The sequence below is a fragment of the Setaria viridis genome, chromosome 3 (assembly GCF_005286985.2).
Source record: "Setaria viridis chromosome 3, Setaria_viridis_v4.0, whole genome shotgun sequence".
In the NCBI taxonomy this organism is placed as follows: Eukaryota; Viridiplantae; Streptophyta; class Magnoliopsida; order Poales; family Poaceae; genus Setaria; species Setaria viridis.
In genome coordinates, this window is record NC_048265.2 from 2,722,321 (window position 1) to 2,741,572 (window position 19,252).

Sequence of the window (19,252 nt, forward strand, 5' to 3'; positions counted from 1 at the left end):
AGATGATGTCTTTGAATGCTACTTCATTTGCTGATGCATTGTCCAAGGTCAGAGCAAACATTCTCTTGTCAATATACCACTTAACCATAAGTTCAGTAAATGTCCCAGAGAGCTTTGTACCAGTATGACGGCCCTGTACATGCACAAAGTTCACAATCCTTTTCTGGATACACCAATTGTCATCTATCCAATGTACAGTAACACACATGTATGACTTGTTTTGATTTGAAGTCCACATGTTCATGGTGGCACTAAACCGACAAGAGACAGATTTGAACATGCTATACAACCTCTCCTTTTCAGCTAAGAACATGTTCATAATTTCCTTCCTAATGGTAACTCGAGATCTGATTGGAAAGGTAGGACGCAGGGATTTGATGAAATCAACAAATTACTCATGCTCAGACATATTAAATGGGTACTCATGCATGACTATTGCCAAGTAAAACTTTCTCAAGCCAGCCTCTTCATCATACCTGTATGGTACCACAACAGTCATGTCTTTCCCCCATCTTTTTCCACTTTGAGCTGCTGCTGGCCCTTCACTATACTATGTGCCACCCTCAGATGGGTCCAAAATCCAGTTGTTCCGTAGTTACTCTCACATCTGCCCTTGTGATTGCATTTGGGCCAATCGCAATAAGCCCACAACTGAACATATGTCTTGCCATTGTCCTCAAAAACCACTCTCTTTTTGGTAAAGTACTACCATACATTGGATGTGCACCTCTTGTGCCTCTTTCCACAAGGTAAGTCTCCCTGTTGCACAGGCTCATCACCCTCAACGATGATTGCATTTGCAGTACTTGTTCCAGCAGCAACAAGATCTCTATCACTTGCACCAGTACCACCTATGTCACTTGCAACAGCAGCACCTATATCACTTGCCCCAGCAGCACGTATGTCACTTGCAGCAGCAGCACCACTACCACCAGCACCTAGGCCAGCACCAACTGAACCACTGCCACCAGCACCACCTAAACCTGAACCACTACCACCACCAATAGCACTGCCACCTTGACTTGGACTAGATGTAGGAGTTGCACTTGCAGATGATACAGGCAGACATATACCAAGATCTTTACCAGGGCTTTCACTTGACTTCTTAGATCCTGCCAAGACAAGAATAGAAGACATCAAAATGACAGTAGCAATTGGACCTTACTCAATTACTTTTACTCATGCATCTTTTAGTTTGATAGTTTCATCTAACACACAAGCAATAAAACACAAGGGGACAATGTTCATCTGTTAGTTTCATCCCTAACAACAAGCAATCCCATATAGTGATTCACACATCTAACATCTTTGCCAATAAATGAAATATACACAGATACACTAATTCACAGTTTCACACATCTTTACCTGGTGTTGGAAAAGGCGCAAGGGTGCTGTTGTTCACCGGCGGGGGTGGCTCCAGGAAGAGGCGGCGCTTGGAGGCGGATGAGGCAGATGCAGAACTAGAAGCTTGCTCAGTTGGTGATGGCTTCATCTTGGCATCCGACCTGCCTCCCTAGGCCCCCCAAGTCATGGATCTGTCTTGGGCTTGTGGCCTGGTGGTGGGCGGCGGGCGGCGGCGGCCACCGGCCAGCCAAGGCACCGCACGGCCATACCAGGATGGAGGCTAGGAGCCCAGGAGAGGAGAGGCACAACCACGCAGGAGCTTGACGCCGATGGCTTGGGAGTTGAGAGGGAGAATGGGAGAGGAAGAGGATTGCGGTGTGCGGCGGTAGGGAGGGCGCCGAGCCGCCAAACTGCCGATTTAGGGAGGGGCGGAGGACGGCGGTAGGGAGCCGCCGAAGTGCCGATTTAGGGAGGGGCGGAGGGCGGCGGTAGGGACTAGGGTTTGCTAATTCTTTTGCCTGGAGGAGTGGGCCATGCAGCGTGGGGTTTGGTCGGGGTGGGCTGGGCTGTTTGTGGGCAGACCGCAGGCAGGAAAGCTAGGGAGGCCTTAAAACGAGAATTTCCCACGGGAAATTTCCTGAGCAAATACGGGATCCGCTAATTCGGTCGGGAAAACACCCTAACCGATTTCGATCCCGGATTTGCCATATTTTCCCGGATTTCTTCTTGAATCCGTTTTTTCGCGTGAAAATGATATCCGATCGGGAATTCCGATATTCAGTGTCGGTCGGTACGGGAATTTCCCGTTCCCGCTTTCAACCTTACGTAACCTGACAAGACGCTTCCATCGAAACAAGACACCGTCCCTTCTCTTGAAACTCGATATATCCAAGGCGTTCAATTCAGTGCGATGGGACTCCCTAATGAAGCTTATTCAGCAAAGAGACTTCCCTATAAAATGGAAGAACTGGGTTGCAACCCTGTTATCGACCTCAACATCGCGTGTCATGCTGAACAGAATTCCTTTGGACCCCATCCAACATGGTCGAGGTCTATGCCAAGGCAATCCACTCTCCCTCCTACTGTTCATCCTGGCCATCGACCCTTTGCGCAAACTCCTCAATGTTGCTACAGAAAGAGGACTGCTCAACAAGCTTAACGGCCGCATTGCTAGGCTGAGAGCCTCCTTGTACGCGGCCGCCGCATCAATATTCATCAAGCCGACTATGAGAGATGTGACAAACTTGAAAGATCTTCCGCTACAATTTGGTGCGGTAACCGGTCTCTCCACTAGCCTGCAAAAAATGAGCGTCACGCCAATCAGCTGCCAAAACATAGACCTGGACACAATCCTCACGGATCTGCCAGTTGCGCGATCACATTTCCCGCTAAAATACCTCAGCTTGCCTCTATCGCCCAGACGACTACGAAAACTTGACTTTCAGCCACTAATTGACAAAGCAACCGGCAAACTCTCCAACTGGAGCGGGAAAAACCTAACGCAAGCAGATAGGGTCAGTCTAACTAAATCGGTGCTCTCCACCCAGCCAGTTTACCTCATGACTGTGTTAAAGCCGCCGAAAGAGGTGTTCGAGGAAGTGGACAAGATTCGCAAGAACTTCCTCTAGGCCGGTGATCAAGAACTTTCGGGAGGAAAATGCAAGATGAATTGGACCAAAACCAGTCTCATGAAAGAGTATGGCAGCTTAGGGGTGCTCAATCTAGAGAAATTCGCAAGGGCCCTACATCTCCGATGGCTATGGCATGAGTGGACATCTACAGAAAAGGCATGGGTGGGAACTGAGACACCGTGCGATGAAGCAGATCGACTCCTTTTCGCGGCTTGCACACACATCCAAATGGGCAATGGCAAGAAAACAAGCTTCTAGTTGTCCAACTGGATCCAAGGACGTCGGCTGAAGGATATTGTGCCACTGCACTACGCCAAGACAAGAAGAAAGAAAAGATTGGTGGCTGACACACTACACAACAATAACTGGATTCGTGACCTCAACCATAAAACGGGATTTACGACAGCACATCTAATGGAGTTTGCAACGCTCTGGAACCTAACTAGAACAACAACTCTGCAACCAGAGCATCAAGATCGCATAACCTGGAAACTAACCCCGCATGGCGAGACTACGGCCCAACCAGCTTACAATGCCCAATTTATTGGCTGCACCACAACACCATGTCGTTGTTTTATACCCGGCAACCTACCGAGGGGTATCCCGAGGTAGTAGATTGGTTGATGGGGGATCGTCGGACCTGGAACTCGAAGGTAAAAGCGAGGACACAAGACACTGATTTATACAGGTTCGGGCCACCAGAGTAGCGTTATACCCTACATCTTGTTTGTGGTGTTGTATATTGCGCCCTGCGCTTGGGTATTGTTTGGTATTGAGGATTTGGTCCTTTGTTGTTGTTCTCTGAGGTCTTCACCTACTGATCTAGGGACCCCTGCCCTCCTTTATATACTCCGGGGGCGGGATTACTAGTCGGTTATAAGGAGGAGTCCTAGTAGGATTACAGGGTACAGATCCTAGTAGGATTATAGGGAAATCCTAATAGGAGTCCGTCTTCTTCCTTCCTTATGGATACTGGGGATCTATCCCCAACACGCCGGGCATTGCGACTATAGGCCTACCGAAATGCAAGTTCTTCGCATGGCTAATCCTACATGACCGAGTTTGGTCCTCGGACAGGCTAGTACGCAGAGGTTGGGACCATAGCCCAACCTGCCACTATGCAGAAACACAACGGAGACGGCGCTACACAAGATGCGTATGGAGTCAGGTGGCCGCTTGGGTGGGACAACCTAATCTAGACCCAGCGGCCTGGACGCAGAGCAGAACACCACTGGGGTGGTGGACAAACCTCACGAGGACGGCGGACATCCCCTGCAAGGCCATCCGTAGCCTAGCGCTGCTAGTCTGCTGGGAAATATGGAAGGAAAGAAATTCCAGAATCTTCAGACATCGAGAATCATCAGTGTCTTGACATCGTAGCGCGCATCAAAGATAAGGCGTCATCTTAGGTCACGGCAGGGGCAAAAAGACTAGGATTCTTTATCGATGAAATAGGTACTATCTTATGCCGTTCGTTAAAAAAAACCGTAACACTGTGACTGCTGCTAAACAATTGGTACTGATTTTCAGTTGTTGCCCAGCAGACTACTGGCCTGCGGCATGCTTCAGATGATGATGCCGCCGTCTTCTCTGATCTTGAGACATCACAAAGCGGGTGATTGGTCTGTGAAGGGCCTGTTAAGCACATGCCACAATTTAAGCCCATGCCACAATCGAGGACTGGACTGCAAGTCTGTAATAATGTAATAAAAAAAGGAAAAAAACAAACGCCCGCGTTGCAGCTGATAGGCCATTCTTGGGCCTCTGCGCCCCGTACATGTGCGGGAGGCCCAAGAAACGCTGCTCTGCTATTCGTGGACGTGGAGGACGCCTTCTTCCAATTCTTTCCCCTTCCTGCTTGGTACCCGGCGCGCCGGCGGCGCCGCCATCAGCCACCGCTTCCGCCTTCCGAATCCCCGCTTGTCCCCGGGCTCTATGGGTCCTTTCGACCATCTCAATCTCAACGCACATGCTTACGTCAGTATAGTCAGCCACGCGAACGCCACCACCGCCAGCGCCACCACGAGGAAGCATCAGACCACCGAGGTATCCCTGCGTCCGGCCCGCCCGCCGCTCCCCTCCGATCTGCTGGTGCACTGCCCCGGACTGGACCCCGCCTACTTCTCCGTGCCACCTCGCATCATCCGCACGGCGGAAGGCCTCCTCCTCCTCCGCGTCGCCATGGGGTTACGTCTCGCCGGACGACTGCGACTACTTCGTCTACCGCGCCGACACCGAAAGGGGCCCGTCGCTCGAGCGGCTGTCGCGCCCGCACGCCTCCTTCCACGACGACGACGTCGGCCTCCTCGCCCGCGGCGACCACTACACCATCGCCGTGCTGTCTGCCACGCCCACGCTCGACGTGTACGACCTCCACTTGTTCCACTCCGAGTCCCCCGAGAGGCCGAGACATGGAGCTGCCGGCATGTGTCGGTGGAGGAGCCACAGGGGGAGTTCCCGTTGAAAGTCCCCAGGAACTGCTACCGGCTTTTCTACCATGACACGACCACCGTGATCACCATCGGTGGTGAAGGGGGGACCATGGGCTGGGTCGATCTCTGGCGCGGCATCCTGCTCGGCGACGTGCTCCATGATGAGCCCACGCTCCGTGGCGTGCCACTGCCGATGCCGGTGGATGAGCGGCAAGAATGGCAATGGGTTTGAACTAGGCTGCCCGAAGTCCCTCCGTGGCATTTCCTTCATCAGCGATGACAAATTAGGCACCCGCTGCCTCAAGCTTGTTCACTTGGAAGCTAAAGCCACTCAGCTTCCTTATGATGACGAAGAAACCGGGTTCCGCTCCGTCCTGATGCATGACTGGGCGATCACCACATGGAGCAACACCAAGATGTCGAGCTCTTGGGAGGACTGGGACAAGGGCCACAAGGTCCAAGCTTCTGATATCACAATCGATGGCTAGTTTAATTCAGAGTTGCTGGACTCTGGATTGCTTCTGTGCAGACCACCTGGGGACATTGATGGTGCCGAGCGAGCCTTGCATAACCTTTTGGTGTCTGACCCAGCCCCTGGCATCGACGCTGCTCATGAAGACATTGTTTACTTGATGGCCAGGGTCAAATTCCTGCACCCCAAGGCATGATGGGTTCTCGCGCTTGACACGAGGAACACTGACCCAAGGCAAGGCGCAGCTGAGTTTGGCCACTGACCCAATTGGTGAACGCGTCGTGTGCTGCCCTAGTGGCATCTCCAAGTACATGACGAATCTAGAGTATAGTGCTTAACTATATGGCAAAATGCCCTCTCTATTCATGTGGCTAGCATATCAAAAGGCTATTCTAACAAAAGACAATCTCATGAAAAGAAAATGGCAAGGTGATGAAAAATGTGCATTTTGGCCTTAACAACCTCGCGACTTAAACAACCCCCGTCGGGGCAAGTGTGTGTTGTATGGCTATTTTAGCCTTCTATCTTAAGCAATGATATGCGGGGAGAACCGCATATACCCTACCCCCCCCCCCCACCCACCCACACACACACCAAAAAAAAATGAGCATTTTGCTTGCAGAATGAAACCATGGATGATAGATCATCTGTTTTTTGTTGTTCTGTGGTTAAGTATGTTTGGAGTATAAGTGAATTTGTTGTCAGTCCTGCCGAGAAAAAAAAATGTTTGGCTTCCTCTTTTATCGCTTATTGCGCAGGTCTGCAAAAGGGAGATGATTAAACAGGCATGTTAGTTTGTTCAACAGAATGGCAGCGCTTGATATGGTTATGCAGTTCAGAATTGTTGTTTCATGTAGCATCTACCTTTCCTTTTTTTTTTCTGTTGCCTCACAAACGCGAACGGCTTAAAACATGTCCTCAGTTGGTATCCCGTATATATTTAATAACGTTTTATAATATATATATATATATATTCCATTTACATACAGGAATCAACAGTATGGAGGCGCATAACTGCAGGCCCCAAGAAATTTTACAGGATTATATACGCATGGCCAAATCACAAGTTTCACTCGAAAGAGGGAGGAACAAATCCCAGAAGAAATTTCGAGCCAATGCGGACGTGCCGAGCATCACCAGCCGTGAACAGTACCTCACACAGCCAAGGGGCCCACGACCCAGAGACTACTTCTTACGAGTCCTGCCACTTCGTCTCCACTACCACCTACCAATTACTCTCTTGTGCAGCCAACTAAGAGGATGCAGGTACCAAACATTGACCATTAATGACATTTTTTCCCCTGCTTTAATTTCTTTGCGGATTCTGATAACCTCGTCCCTTTCTTGCCCTGCAAAGAAGGTAACGATCAAGGACCACCAAGATCAGAAAGGCATTCAGATTGATTAGTCCTGAGTGCATTTCAGACAAGTAGTTAGTGAGACATGCTCACGCACAGAAGGTGAACTTACACAGAAGAGAAGCGCCAGATACCCTGCTGAAGAACTCTTGAGCGGAAGGAGGGAGGAACAGGATGCTGCAGCGGGCGGCGAGCAATGCCTACTCATGGTGGTGGGCGAGCCATGTCCGCACCAAGCAGTCCAAATGGCTCGACAACAACCTCAAAGGTTTGGCTTTCTTGAACTCACCATCCAATCCATTTACATACAAGCTTAACACATTAAGTCATTAACACCTGGGTCCGATTGCTTTGTTTTTCATTTTAGCAAGTCAATGCATGCTGATTCATAAGCAACATTACCTTCATCGTAGTGTTACGATGTGACCAAGGAGAAAATGATTTATCTGAACAGTTTCATTTCTTGGTCCGAACTTGCATAGTTACCTGCAAAAGAGCATCTGGTCTATAGTAAATACACATATCCTATTCCAGATGATTATGTAATTCATGAATGTATCAGCTAAGCATAGGTATATAGTCGCATGCCAAAAAGAAGTATAACGATGTCTGCACTCTGGGCACTCAGAGCAAGAAATACTATGCATTTCATGCTAGTAGTGATGTATGCTACAGTTCTTCACAGTCAGAACGTGGTACATCATTCTGTGCAATAGATAGTCACAAACTTCAAGGCAGTTAAGTCCATAAAAAGAACTGAAACCTCTGTTACAAATCAACTCCCTAACATTTACAATTGCTTTGAACTCTACATATTATTTTCTACATTGAGTATAATGAAACATCCTTCAAGATGTATTTGTGCAATCCTGACAATTTGGAAAATGATTTTTTAGCATTTCTTTCCAAACAGCCAGCATCTCCTTATGTTTGTCTATGTGCAGATATGGAAGATAGGGTCAAGTGTATTCTCTTCCTCCTTGGGGAGGAAGCTGATTCTTTTGCCAAGAGGGCAGAAATGTATTACAAGCGACGACCAGAGGTGATCAGTTCAGTGGAAGAAGCATACCGGGCATACAGGGCCCTTGCTGAACGCTATGACCATATGTCAGGGGAGTTACACAAAGCAAACCATACAATTGCATCTACCTTCCCTGATCAGATTCAGTATTCATTGCTAGAAGAGGATGATGACAATCTCCCAAAAGCTTATACCAAGGTCGATCCTCGCAAAATTCACAAGTCAACAGTGGAGGGACTAATGAAGAAGAAGCATAGAGAGAAATCAAGACCAAAAGATGGAGGAAAGAAGTCTGCAGTTCCAATGAACAAGGATAATGCACAAGCTGAGATCAGCAGGCTACAGAAAGAGATATTAGTCCTGCAGACGGAGAAAGAGTTCATCAAAAGCTCTTACGAGAGTGGAATTGCAAAATACTGGGATCTTGAGAAACAAATTAACGAAATGCAAGAAGAAGTTTGCTACTTCCAAGACGAGTTCAATGAAAGTGCAGTGATAGAGGATGATGAGGCCAGGGCTTTGATGACAGCAACTGCTCTTAAATCATGTGAAGACGCCATTATCAAAATGCAGGAGCAACAGAAGTCATTTTTCAGCCAAGCAATGATTGAGTCCGCAAGAGTTAAGGTTTCTAGGGAGAAGCTGAAGGGTATCATGAGAGTACATGGTAAATCTCTATCATATTCAGGAAATTCTGCAGATGAGAATGTTAAAACCGATGCCGGTGCTAGGAGAGATGAATTGTTCTCCATGAAGCAGGAGAAATTTGAACTGCAAGAACTAGTAGAAAAGATCAAGGGATACTTTGAGATGGACTCTGATCTTTCTGTGGTAGAGATTGCAGAGAAAATTGATGAACTAGTCAACAAAGTTGTTGATTTGGAGCTCATGATTTCAACACAGACTGCACAGATAAATAGGCTGTGTCTAGAAAACAATGAGCTGGAGAAGTCATTGCAGAAATTGGAGGAAGAGGAGACAGAACAAAATGACTCAGGTGAATTAAATGAGAAGCTCAAGGAGGCAGAAAAGGAGCTTATTAGAGTGCATAACCTTGAGAGATCCTACCATGCAGAAGAAAGAATAGTCTGTGCAAATTTCACCGAAACAATAAATAGTTTCTGTGACATTTCACATATGCTGCAATCACCTCTCATTGAGCACCCAGTTGTTTCAAGATGCATGCTGACTGATGAAGCAACACCATCCACTGACACTGAACAATCAGGTGAGCATAGCAAAACAAGCCCATTAGAAGATCCTGAGATGGATGAAGCTGCAAGGAAGCCACAAGTAGATGGATTTCTTGATCATCCAGATACACCAGAGCCAGCTATCTTCAGCGATGACAGTAAGTCATCTAGTGGCTACCATGAGAGTAAAGCAGAAAAGCATTGTCACGTAGATAAAATACAGGACTTAAGCTGTTGTGAGTTTGAAGATAAGTTAATTGAAGCTGCATCAGTACCAGTGGATGTGGGAACAACAGAAACTGCAGATCAGACTTCATCTGATGATAATAACAATGGAGAATCAGATCATGTTCTCGAAATCACTAGTAACACTGGAAGCAGTGTGCAACAAGATATTGTGCACTGCCATGAGAGCGATTCATTAGAAGACGTGCATCAGATTTCCTCCAATAGTCAAGGAGAAAATTTGAAACAAGAGGACAATATGATAGATAACTCAACACCATGTAACAGCATCTTTGAAGGCAGCTCAGAACAGAAGATAGAGATGAACAAAGAAGAAGCTTCATATATCATCAAAAATCCAATTCCTACAAATGGGAAAGTTGCTGGTGTTGGAGATCAAGAGGATAGCATGATTAATCTACAGCAGTTGCTTATGAATGGACTCCAAGATAAGGAAAAGGTACTATTGGCCGAATACACTTCCATCCTCCGAAACTATAAGAATGCAAAGCGAAAGCTTACAGAAGCAGAGACAATGAACCAGGAATGCTTGAATGAGATGAGAGCCACGATAAGTGAACTAGAGTGTGCCAATGGAATGAAGGATGCAGAGATTCGGTCACTCCATGAGCTCTTGAAATCTTTAACTTACAAAGATGCATTGCAAAGTGGTCATCAATTGAATTCAACCATGTCCCTAAGTGAGAAGAATGGAATGATTAGGGGTCACCGAAGGACTCCAAGTTTTTTGTCAGTTCATCAGAGGGCACAAAGTGTTTCCTCTATTCCCAGTAGAATAATAAATAGTTCTAGCCTGAAAAATAAACCAAGTATTGATGCATCACATGATGCTGTTACAAATCAGAAAAGCATTATTCAGGAGGAGCCCACATCAACAAATGTAGTTGAGATGGATAAAGCATCACCTCTTGAAAAAAAGTTCAGAAGAGACATTGATACGCTTCTGGAGGAGAACCTAGCATTCTTGATGAAGTTCAGCATGTTATTCCAACAGATACAAGGATTTCAGACCAAGTATGATCAACTACAAGCTGAGATTAGTAAGCTAAAGCCAAACAAGGATCATACCAATGATCAACCTGCAAAATTGGAAATGGAAGCAACAGAAAAGAGGCTAAGAGAACTCAAGATTGAACTGCAAGTATGGTTGGAACAGAATGCAATGTTCAAAGGGGAACTCCAGTGTAAGTTTGATTCCCTATGCAGCATACAAGCGGAGATTGAAGGAACCATGGACATGGATGCAGACACCGTGGACAGAGCTAGATTCACTTCATATCATGTTGCAAAATTTCAGGGGGAGATTTTGAACATGAAGCAGGAGAACAACAAAGTTGCTGATGAACTGCAGGCTGGTTTGGATCATGTGAAAGGGCTACAAAAAGAAATTGAAAAGGTTTTGGCAAAGATACTGAGCACCAGCTTATCTGGGCCCAAATCTAGCACCACCTGGAGGAATGCACCCTCTAAATCAAGAGTACCGCTCCGGATGTTCCTCTTTCCAGCCAAGAAAAAGAAACCATCGCTGTTTGCATGTGTAAATCCAACGCTTCTTTCAAAGCAGAATAGTGACATGGCATTCTTCACTAAAATGAGCTAGGTATGCATGCCAATTTGTCCAAATGCCTCAAATTTCACCTATATTAGTATGTGATTTGGCTTAACATATTATCGTTATGATCAGGTCTTCCAGATGGAACGAAAGTCATCATCAAGCCAGCAAAGTAGCAAGCAGAACTTTAAATTAGTAATATTAGGTTTTGTCCTGATGCCAGAATGCTATGTTCGGCTTATGTTAAGGTTCTTGCAATGCACTCACTGGGATCAATTAACGTTTGCTAACCAGTTGAGTCTATTCAAGGGGGATATGAATACTCTGTACCTTTTGACATCTATAGCTTGTGAAATAATTTAGAAAATAGAAAAATTTAATTTCCATAGCAGTGTACATGTGCGCTGAACTAAATTTAATTGGCAGGGTATCGCATGACAAATTTCACTTGTGTCATTCATTAAGGGTCAAAATACGTGCACTATGGCAGCAGGTGGTAAATGGTAAGTACCTTGTAATTTGAGGCCGCGAACGGTTGATCACAGAATTGGGTGAGGGGCGAATGGAAGTACTTCACACTGAACAACACAGCCGAATTCAGGCTTATTGCATGGCACAAGCAGACTCAGCAAAGTACAAGAAGACAGAAGAGAAGACAACAAGCTCAGTCATACAAAATGGTGCAAGCAACACGGAGGTTTTGAAGCTGGTAGGAAAGCACGCACCTGAGCGAAAGACCCTGAAGGCTGTGTCAAATTGGCGCCGCATGCCATCGAACAGGTCCCTGGCACCTCGGCCTCAAGCGCGCCGTGGCTAAGCGAGATCCAGGGGAATAGTGGATCGCCTGCCCAGGCCAGAGGCAGCCCCTGCAACATTCCCAATTTGAGTGCTCGCCGTCTTCTCGCTCAGTTGGAACCGCTAGTGTGGTTGACGTGGCGGGATGGCTAACGGCGGACGGCGGTGGGGGAGACAGAAAAGCCAGGCCATCAGCACATACAGGCGGGCTAACATGCCAGATCATCCTTCACCGCGCGAGGCCAGGTATGAACGGCTGATCGACGAGCGCGCCGGCCGCCGGGAGGCGGAGGACGGGCGGCGGCGAACGGAGGAGCGAGAGAGGCCAGCCATCTGCCCGGATACATGAGGACTAATATGTAAAAAACCGGACCCAACCAGGGGGTAATGTGAAAACTATCGGATCGCGATTATCCAATACAGGGTCTATTTGAAAAAAATAATATGCGGTTATTTTTACCTATCGCGACTATTAATCGCAATCCAAAACGGAGAACAAGGATTTTTTGAAAGAGTTTTGGGTTGGGCTCTCTCGACAACGGCGTCGCTGGCGTTCCTGTGAGGCCCGACGACAGATACGGGATCGGAGAAAATTATGTACAATCTTCCGCAAAAAGATCGCTAGTGTTTCCGCGGGAGGAGTTCCGTGAGGGCTTGGTCGCCCAAGAGTATAAGATTCGATCGAGGCTTGGAGCGGGAACTGAAAGAGCTATGGAGAGACGGATGCAGGCAGATTTGGATCACATGAAAAGAAGGAGGTACATGAAGAATTCGAGAAGGTTATTAAGAAAGCAATTCGGAGGAATTCACCCTCCTGATTGATTGCAGCTCCGGATGCTCCTCTTTGGCTGCAATCAGGGAATCTAAAGGCATGTTTGGTTATATGGACTAAAATTTATGAATAAAGTCCACCTATTTTAGCTCATTTTAAACCCTATGATGCTAAACAGGTGGAATAGAACGTGAACAGGTAGAGGACACTGTCCTCATTTATTGCTCCCTCCCGCCCGGCCCCCGCCGCCCTCCCGCCTGCCGCGGCGGAGGAGGTGCCGCCGGCGAAGTAGCCTGCGTCGGCGGCGTCGCGGAGGGCGTGCTGGTCGGGGTCCTCGAGCGAGACGAGAGGCGGAAGCGAGGGTGACGCCTGCGACCGAGCGGCGAGAGGCGATCGGAGTTGCGGTGCTGGGGAGGAGAGGAACAGACGGTGCAGGAAAGCCGAGAGCGCGGCGTCTGTGCCCCCAGCGGTAGCGGAGGATGACGGGCCCACGTGGTGGTTCGACGGCGTTGGCGGCGGAGGACCTAGAAGCACGCTCCCTCCGGCGGTGGTCCTAGAAATGGTGGTGGCGGCGGCGGTGGAGGAAGCGAGGCGGCCATGGAGATGGCCGAAGCGGCGGGATCGCGGCGCAGGTAATCAACGAAGCAGAGGGGTGCTTTTGGTGGGAATCGGGAAACGCATGTGCTGGTGGTTGGGCGCCGTTTGCTGCGTGGGAAGGAGGCGGTTCGGTGGTCACTGTGAGAAGATGGTGAGCAGGAGTTTCCATCTTCAAAACAGAAGCAATATCGTTTTTATTTATCAGCATCAATGCAGAGGTATGGATGGACTGAAGGAACCAAGGGCTAAACCTTCGCTGTTCGCATGTCCAAATCATGCATATTCAGAAGCAGGGGAGCGACACGGGGGACCTCCTTCATACACGAAACTGTAGATTCATGGAGTGAACAGTGTGCATAGAATGCGGAAGCCGAGGCGGCGAACGTGAAGAAAGGAGAGAAACTGGACAGCAAGCCGAAGATGAACTGACCACCGTGGCGCCGCCGTCGTAGTCCCCTCGCTGCGCTGCCCTTCCTACGCCCCGCCGTCGCATTCTTCCCGCTGCGCCGCCCTCCCTACGCCCTGTCGTCGCAATCCCCCGCTGGCCGCGCTCCCTGCGCGTCTCCGCACCCATCCTGCCTGCGTCTCGTCGTCCTAATCCGCTTGCTGCTAGTCATGGCCAGCTACTTCGATTTGGGTCAGAGCAACAGAGAGAAGAAGCAAACATACACAAGGGAACTAGTATGAAGCTTCTTGTTCTAGCTACTGCGACTGAAGATGGGACCCGCAGGCTGTCAGTAGCTTAGTCATGAACTAAGTTTATGCGCGCGCCTTGAAGACTGTTCGCTTGTGGGACATGAAGTGTTTAGCTTTGTTAACCAGCTAATTCTATCCAAGGACGATAGATATACCATACACTTCGTGCTTTTAACATCTCTAACTGCTAACTACTTGTGATTGTTTTGATTATCTGCCAGTATTACCTGAGAGAGAGAAAACAGATTTCGTTGTCCAATGAGAATCAAAATGCCTGCACCCTGAAATGGGGGCGCTGAATGTGATTCGGAGTAATTTAATGCCCCTAATCCTCTGGTTTACTACTGTGTTTACTAGTCCTCGCTTGTCATCAGTGTTCCGTGATAAGTCAGCGCAAGAAAACAGAGGGCAGCAGTCAGCAGGCTCACTCACTGGCAAAGCAGGGCAAGCAACACATGAGGCCCAACTCGTCCCATCTGGCCCAACAAACCAAACGGCCGAACAGGCCAGCTGGGCCGCGCATGGACCTCTTTCCACGCGTCGGCGCGCCGTGGATCGTACGCAAATATCTGCGTCCGCTCGTTGCTCCGAGTCACTGCGCGGTGGGACCTATCGGCTGCGGTAGATACGGTTCCTTCGTCGCGTTGCTTTCTTCCTCCCTCCCCGCTCTCGTGACCGCACCACGACGCGCTTGCGACGCGCAGGTCGCAACTCGCAACCGAAGACGTGTGCTCCGGGGCCCGCATGGCAGCGACGCGGCGCCCGGGGTCAAAGCCTATCCATCCACTCCACCCACGGCGGGCGCCCCGGCCCCGCGAATAACTGCGCCCCGGGCCCGCGCGTCAGCGAGCCACACCGCGCGCTGGCGGCACGCGTTTTCCCTTCCCGAACCAGAATCCTGCTGCAAGCCTTCAAAACTTGCCTTGCGCCGCGTTGCCTCCTCGGGTATATAGCCGGGGAAGGGGGGCGGCCAAAACCATCACCCGTCGCCCACAGGGACATCGCCTGAGATCGGCTGCTTGGTCTGCTGCTGATCGCCGGAGTTCTCGTCGCCGTCTGGTATGCCGAGTCTCAGCCTTGAATTTGTCTTCTCTCTCTACCTGTGCGCGATTCCGTAGATTTTTTTTTTGGCTCCACGATTTCTGGGGGCGCATGTGGTGGTGCTGCGTGCGATCGATGCTCTGCTTTATCATGTCCTCGCTTCTGCTTATCAAGGATGGCGGTTTCGGTGAACTAGGGTGCGGACGGCCAGATCTGTCGATCCGTGGAGCGGGGTTGATGATCCTGGAAGTTACTCCTCTGTTTGGTCAAGTTCTAGGTGGGGATTTTGTGGGTTGTGGGGAGCGATGATCAGGACGGGAACTTCGAAATGTTTTGTTTATGTTTTTTAGGAGTTCAATTTGAGTATCCAGTAGATCCTGCTACTTGTATGAATATAACGCATGGGATTAAATTTCCTGCTTGATCATAGTTCATCGTAGAGCAAATAAGATCTATTCGGTTTCGTAGTCGGCCACTCCTGATACAGTAGCATGCTGAAGTAAAGCGCGCTACGAAATTGGAGACCACAGATTACTTTTGTTTGTTTTTATATGGAGGATCCATATCTGCTCAACTTTTTTTAAACAATTGATCGTGTGAACGTTTAGGTGCATGCTGCAAGGCACGGTTAACTATCATATATTAAGTGCATCATATTTTTCCTTTACTAGTGAAGTATCATTATTTCCCGTTGAACATGTAAAGTTGGGTCAGAAGTTGTGTCATGAGTGGGGAACAGACCACTAGTTCCACTTTAGATGATGACGCGTCCAAAATGAAGCTACTAGTATACCTTCTATCTTGTTCAAATTTATCCCTGTGTTGCCTGTTCGTTGAACGTAGTTTGTGGATATCAAATATTCCTACTAGTATGCCTTCCATCTTGTTCAAAATTGTACTGTTCAATTTACTTACTAGACCACACTAGTTCAGCGTCTGATACCACATCCAAAGTGAAGCTACAACATATTCACACTAGTTCATCGCAGTGCATTTTTTGTGAATATGTTGAAGACCTGCTCAGTGCATCTTGTTACAATCTGCAACATTCAGTGGACTGACAATTTGCCTCTGCATGTTCTTCCTCCAGGTAGCTTGGGAGACAATGGGAGGAGGCAAGGACAAGCATGGCGAGAGTGACAAGGGGCTCTTCTCAAACATAATGCATGGTGTTGGCGGTGGCCATGGGTACCCGCATCAGGGATACCCTCCTCAAGGCTACCCACCACCACCAGGGGCGTACCCGCCTCCCCCTGGAGCGTATCCTCCTCCACCCGGGGCTTACCCCCCTCCACCCGGGGCATACCCACCACAGCATGGGTACCCTCAACCAGGTGGTTACCCGCCACACGGTGGCTATCCCCCTGCTGGTTATCCGGGCTCGTCTCACCAGGGTATGAATTGCTCTTCCATTCTATGCTTAGCTTTTAAAAGTACAGAGTCATCAGAATGGATAGCAATAGCATTCCTACTGAACTCCATCAAGTACTTGTGCTTTTTTTGTTTCCAAATAAAAAATGGTATTGGCTCATTACATTGAGTTTTGGATCTTGTGGATTGCTTCTTGTTCCTAATCATGCTATGCTGCAAGAAACAATTAAGCTGATCAGTAACGCATCGACTTTGGTATGATGAAATAGTTCTAGCTCTGTTGTGTTGGATTGCGCTTTATTCCTAATTACATAATTGTTCTGTACTTGTCTCCAAAAGGTGCACCAACTTTGATTTCATTATCTGACAAGCAGCTACCATTGTGATTTCAGAAATCTGTAGTCCTATTGCGTCAAATCAGCCAAATGGTGAAGCTCATTTCATGCTAATGGGATATTGTGGTTGCAGGTCATGGAGGCAGCCATGGGGGCAGCCATGGTGGCTTAGGGATGGGTACGGTTCTAGCTGGGGGCGCCGCCGCAGCTGCAGCTGCATATGGAGCACACAAGCTTTCTCATGGGCATAGCGGACACGGTGGGCATGGGGTCTTTGGAGGCTATGGCCATGGAGGTCACGGCTTTGGCGGCCACGGCAAGTTCAAGCACGGCCACGGCCACCACGGCAAGTTCAAGCATGGGCACGGCAAATTCAAGCATGGCAAGCATGGGCACGGCATGTTCGGTGGCAAGTTCAAGAAGTGGAAGTGATGTGCTCCCAGTGGTTGATCATACTAAACTCCTATGCAGGCTTCCAGAACTTCTGTTGTCCGGAATGCCTCTGCGATGTATTTAGCAGGGTGATTGTTCATCCTTCATCTATATGTTTGGTGGGGTACTATAGCCTGTGCGCGAGTGACAAGATGGTTTGCTAATAAGTGACTGAATAACCTTGTCGATTCCCTGCGTTGATGCTGTGTTGTTGTGCATAGCTGTTGTTCTGTGAAGATTATTTCATTTCTCAAGTAGGGTGATGCTGATACCCTGCGTTTGTCGGGTCCACTGATATTCTTCTGATGTGAATTGATGATGACATTGCGTATTCCTGCCGCCAATTTAACATTGCTGAAGATTATTATCTGGTTGATTGGTGCTGGTGCGGTGTGTTGATGATGTCCAGTAAGAATCCTGAAGGTTATTCTCTGATCGATTGCTTCAAATATTATGGGATCTTGAAAAGCAATACGCAGACAGATTATGTGAGGAGCACTGACTACAGTTGGAGTGGTTCATCATCACATTGCCACATTGCCACATATAGTAGTACAATATATTCGACAATTGCAGTGGTTCCAAATCTCGAATCTACAACATGCGTGTGATAAATCTTTAATAACAGCTACTCTGATTATTTTGGAAGAAGAGGAAGAATCATTTGACAATTGCAGTGGTTCCGAATCGCGAATCTGTAACGTGCGTGCGACTATATGCTGTAGTACGTGCAACATGATATGATAAATCTGCGGTAACAGGCTAACAGCTACTCTGATCACGTTTAACATTTTACTTCTGATCACGTTGGAAGAAGAGGAAGAATCAAGCGGGAATCGAGGAAATGGTTGGAGAGCGTTAAGCTTCGGAGCTAACCATGTTCCTCTGCATCTTGACGTCCACCCGGAGCTTCTTCATGGTGACTTACCGTGGACAGGTGGACTTTTCAACAATGTTTCGGGCTCACAGCCTCTCAGCAGGCCCAGGTTGAAAGTAGATTGGGCCCGAATGTGAAGAGAACCTTGTAGGCCTGATAGCATAGCACAAACCTTTTTTTTTCGGATTTTCTGAACAACAACCGACTAACTTTTTGTTCGTCAGATTAGGTTCCGACCAACAAATAAATTTTCAGCCTTTGAATCCACTGCGTGAACTCTGGTTAGGTCCCGTTACTATGTGAATTTTTATTTCAGATATTTCAAAGATGCAATAAAGGAAAGCTGCTTGTGGAGAAATTTAGAAGGTATCCACGATCAGTCCGGACAAGTCTTGCGTGTGAATGAATCCTGCTTCGCCTTTCTCTGCAAACTGTTGGCATTACAGCATGTAATTCAATTCTATTTTGAAGGTTAGGAAAGAAATTTAATTACCCTTTATCCATAATATTTTTCCATGGTGACTAACATAAGCATGACCACTAACAAACTGGATTGCTGGAGAAGGCCCGCTCTTGTCCTTTTGCTGACCACTCTCGTGGCACTAGATAGGGTGTAATAGATACCGAATTTTCAATAGAACCTGTTATAGTAATAGTGAGGTACCTTCTTGCATTGTTATGGTACCTTGGTGAGAAAAACCATTTGGGAGCATGATTTCTTAGTACGTTTTTTACTTTACTGTATAAAAATTATGTTGAATTAAGAGAAAAAAGTTATTTTTCTAGTGACACTAAAAAGAAAAAGGTGCATGATATATCTTCATTGGATGCAAAATTTAACTAAGGATAAAAAATCAGCTAATTGCTAGTTGCCTCGTGATAACTAACAAACGTCGGTCCACTATCTATACTTACGTCGGATTTGACATGAACATTTGGTTGGGACCTTCCTTGCCTGCAGCGAAGGACGATGAATCCAAAATCTCCCACCCTAACACACCCTAGAGAAACTACATATAGATCAAAGAGGTCATGTGTCCCATCCCTCACCCCTCCCCCCAAAATTAAATTCCTTCATCATGTTTTT

General features: G+C 47.8%; 2 protein-coding genes across 2 annotated transcripts; both read left to right on the top strand.

Moving 5' to 3' along the window:
• Positions 1–7,154: 7,154 nt before the first annotated feature.
• On the top strand, positions 7,155–11,629 carry LOC117848010 (protein NETWORKED 2A). Its single transcript, XM_034729316.2, has 3 exons — positions 7,155–7,505; positions 8,182–11,297; positions 11,382–11,629. Exons 1-2 carry the CDS (start codon positions 7,412–7,414, stop codon positions 11,295–11,297), a joined length of 3,210 nt encoding a protein of 1,069 aa, XP_034585207.1. The 5' UTR covers positions 7,155–7,411; the 3' UTR covers positions 11,382–11,629.
• A 3,381-nt stretch (positions 11,630–15,010) lies between these two features.
• On the top strand, positions 15,011–17,487 carry LOC117849423 (uncharacterized). The gene is made up of 3 exons (XM_034730964.2): positions 15,011–15,168; positions 16,241–16,544; positions 16,990–17,487. Exons 2-3 carry the CDS (start codon positions 16,256–16,258, stop codon positions 17,286–17,288), a joined length of 588 nt encoding a protein of 195 aa, XP_034586855.1. The 5' UTR covers positions 15,011–15,168; positions 16,241–16,255; the 3' UTR covers positions 17,289–17,487.
• Positions 17,488–19,252: the final 1,765 nt, after the last annotated feature.

Coding starts and splice junctions, on each gene's coding strand:
- LOC117848010 (XM_034729316.2), top strand. CDS start 7,412: ATGCTGCAGCGGGCGGCGAGCAATGCCTACTCATGGTGGTGGGCGAGC. Junction 7,506..8,181: donor GCTCGACAACAACCTCAAAG/GTTTGGCTTTCT, acceptor GTCTATGTGCAG/ATATGGAAGATAGGGTCAAG.
- LOC117849423 (XM_034730964.2), top strand. CDS start 16,256: ATGGGAGGAGGCAAGGACAAGCATGGCGAGAGTGACAAGGGGCTCTTC. Junction 16,545..16,989: donor TCCGGGCTCGTCTCACCAGG/GTATGAATTGCT, acceptor TTGTGGTTGCAG/GTCATGGAGGCAGCCATGGG.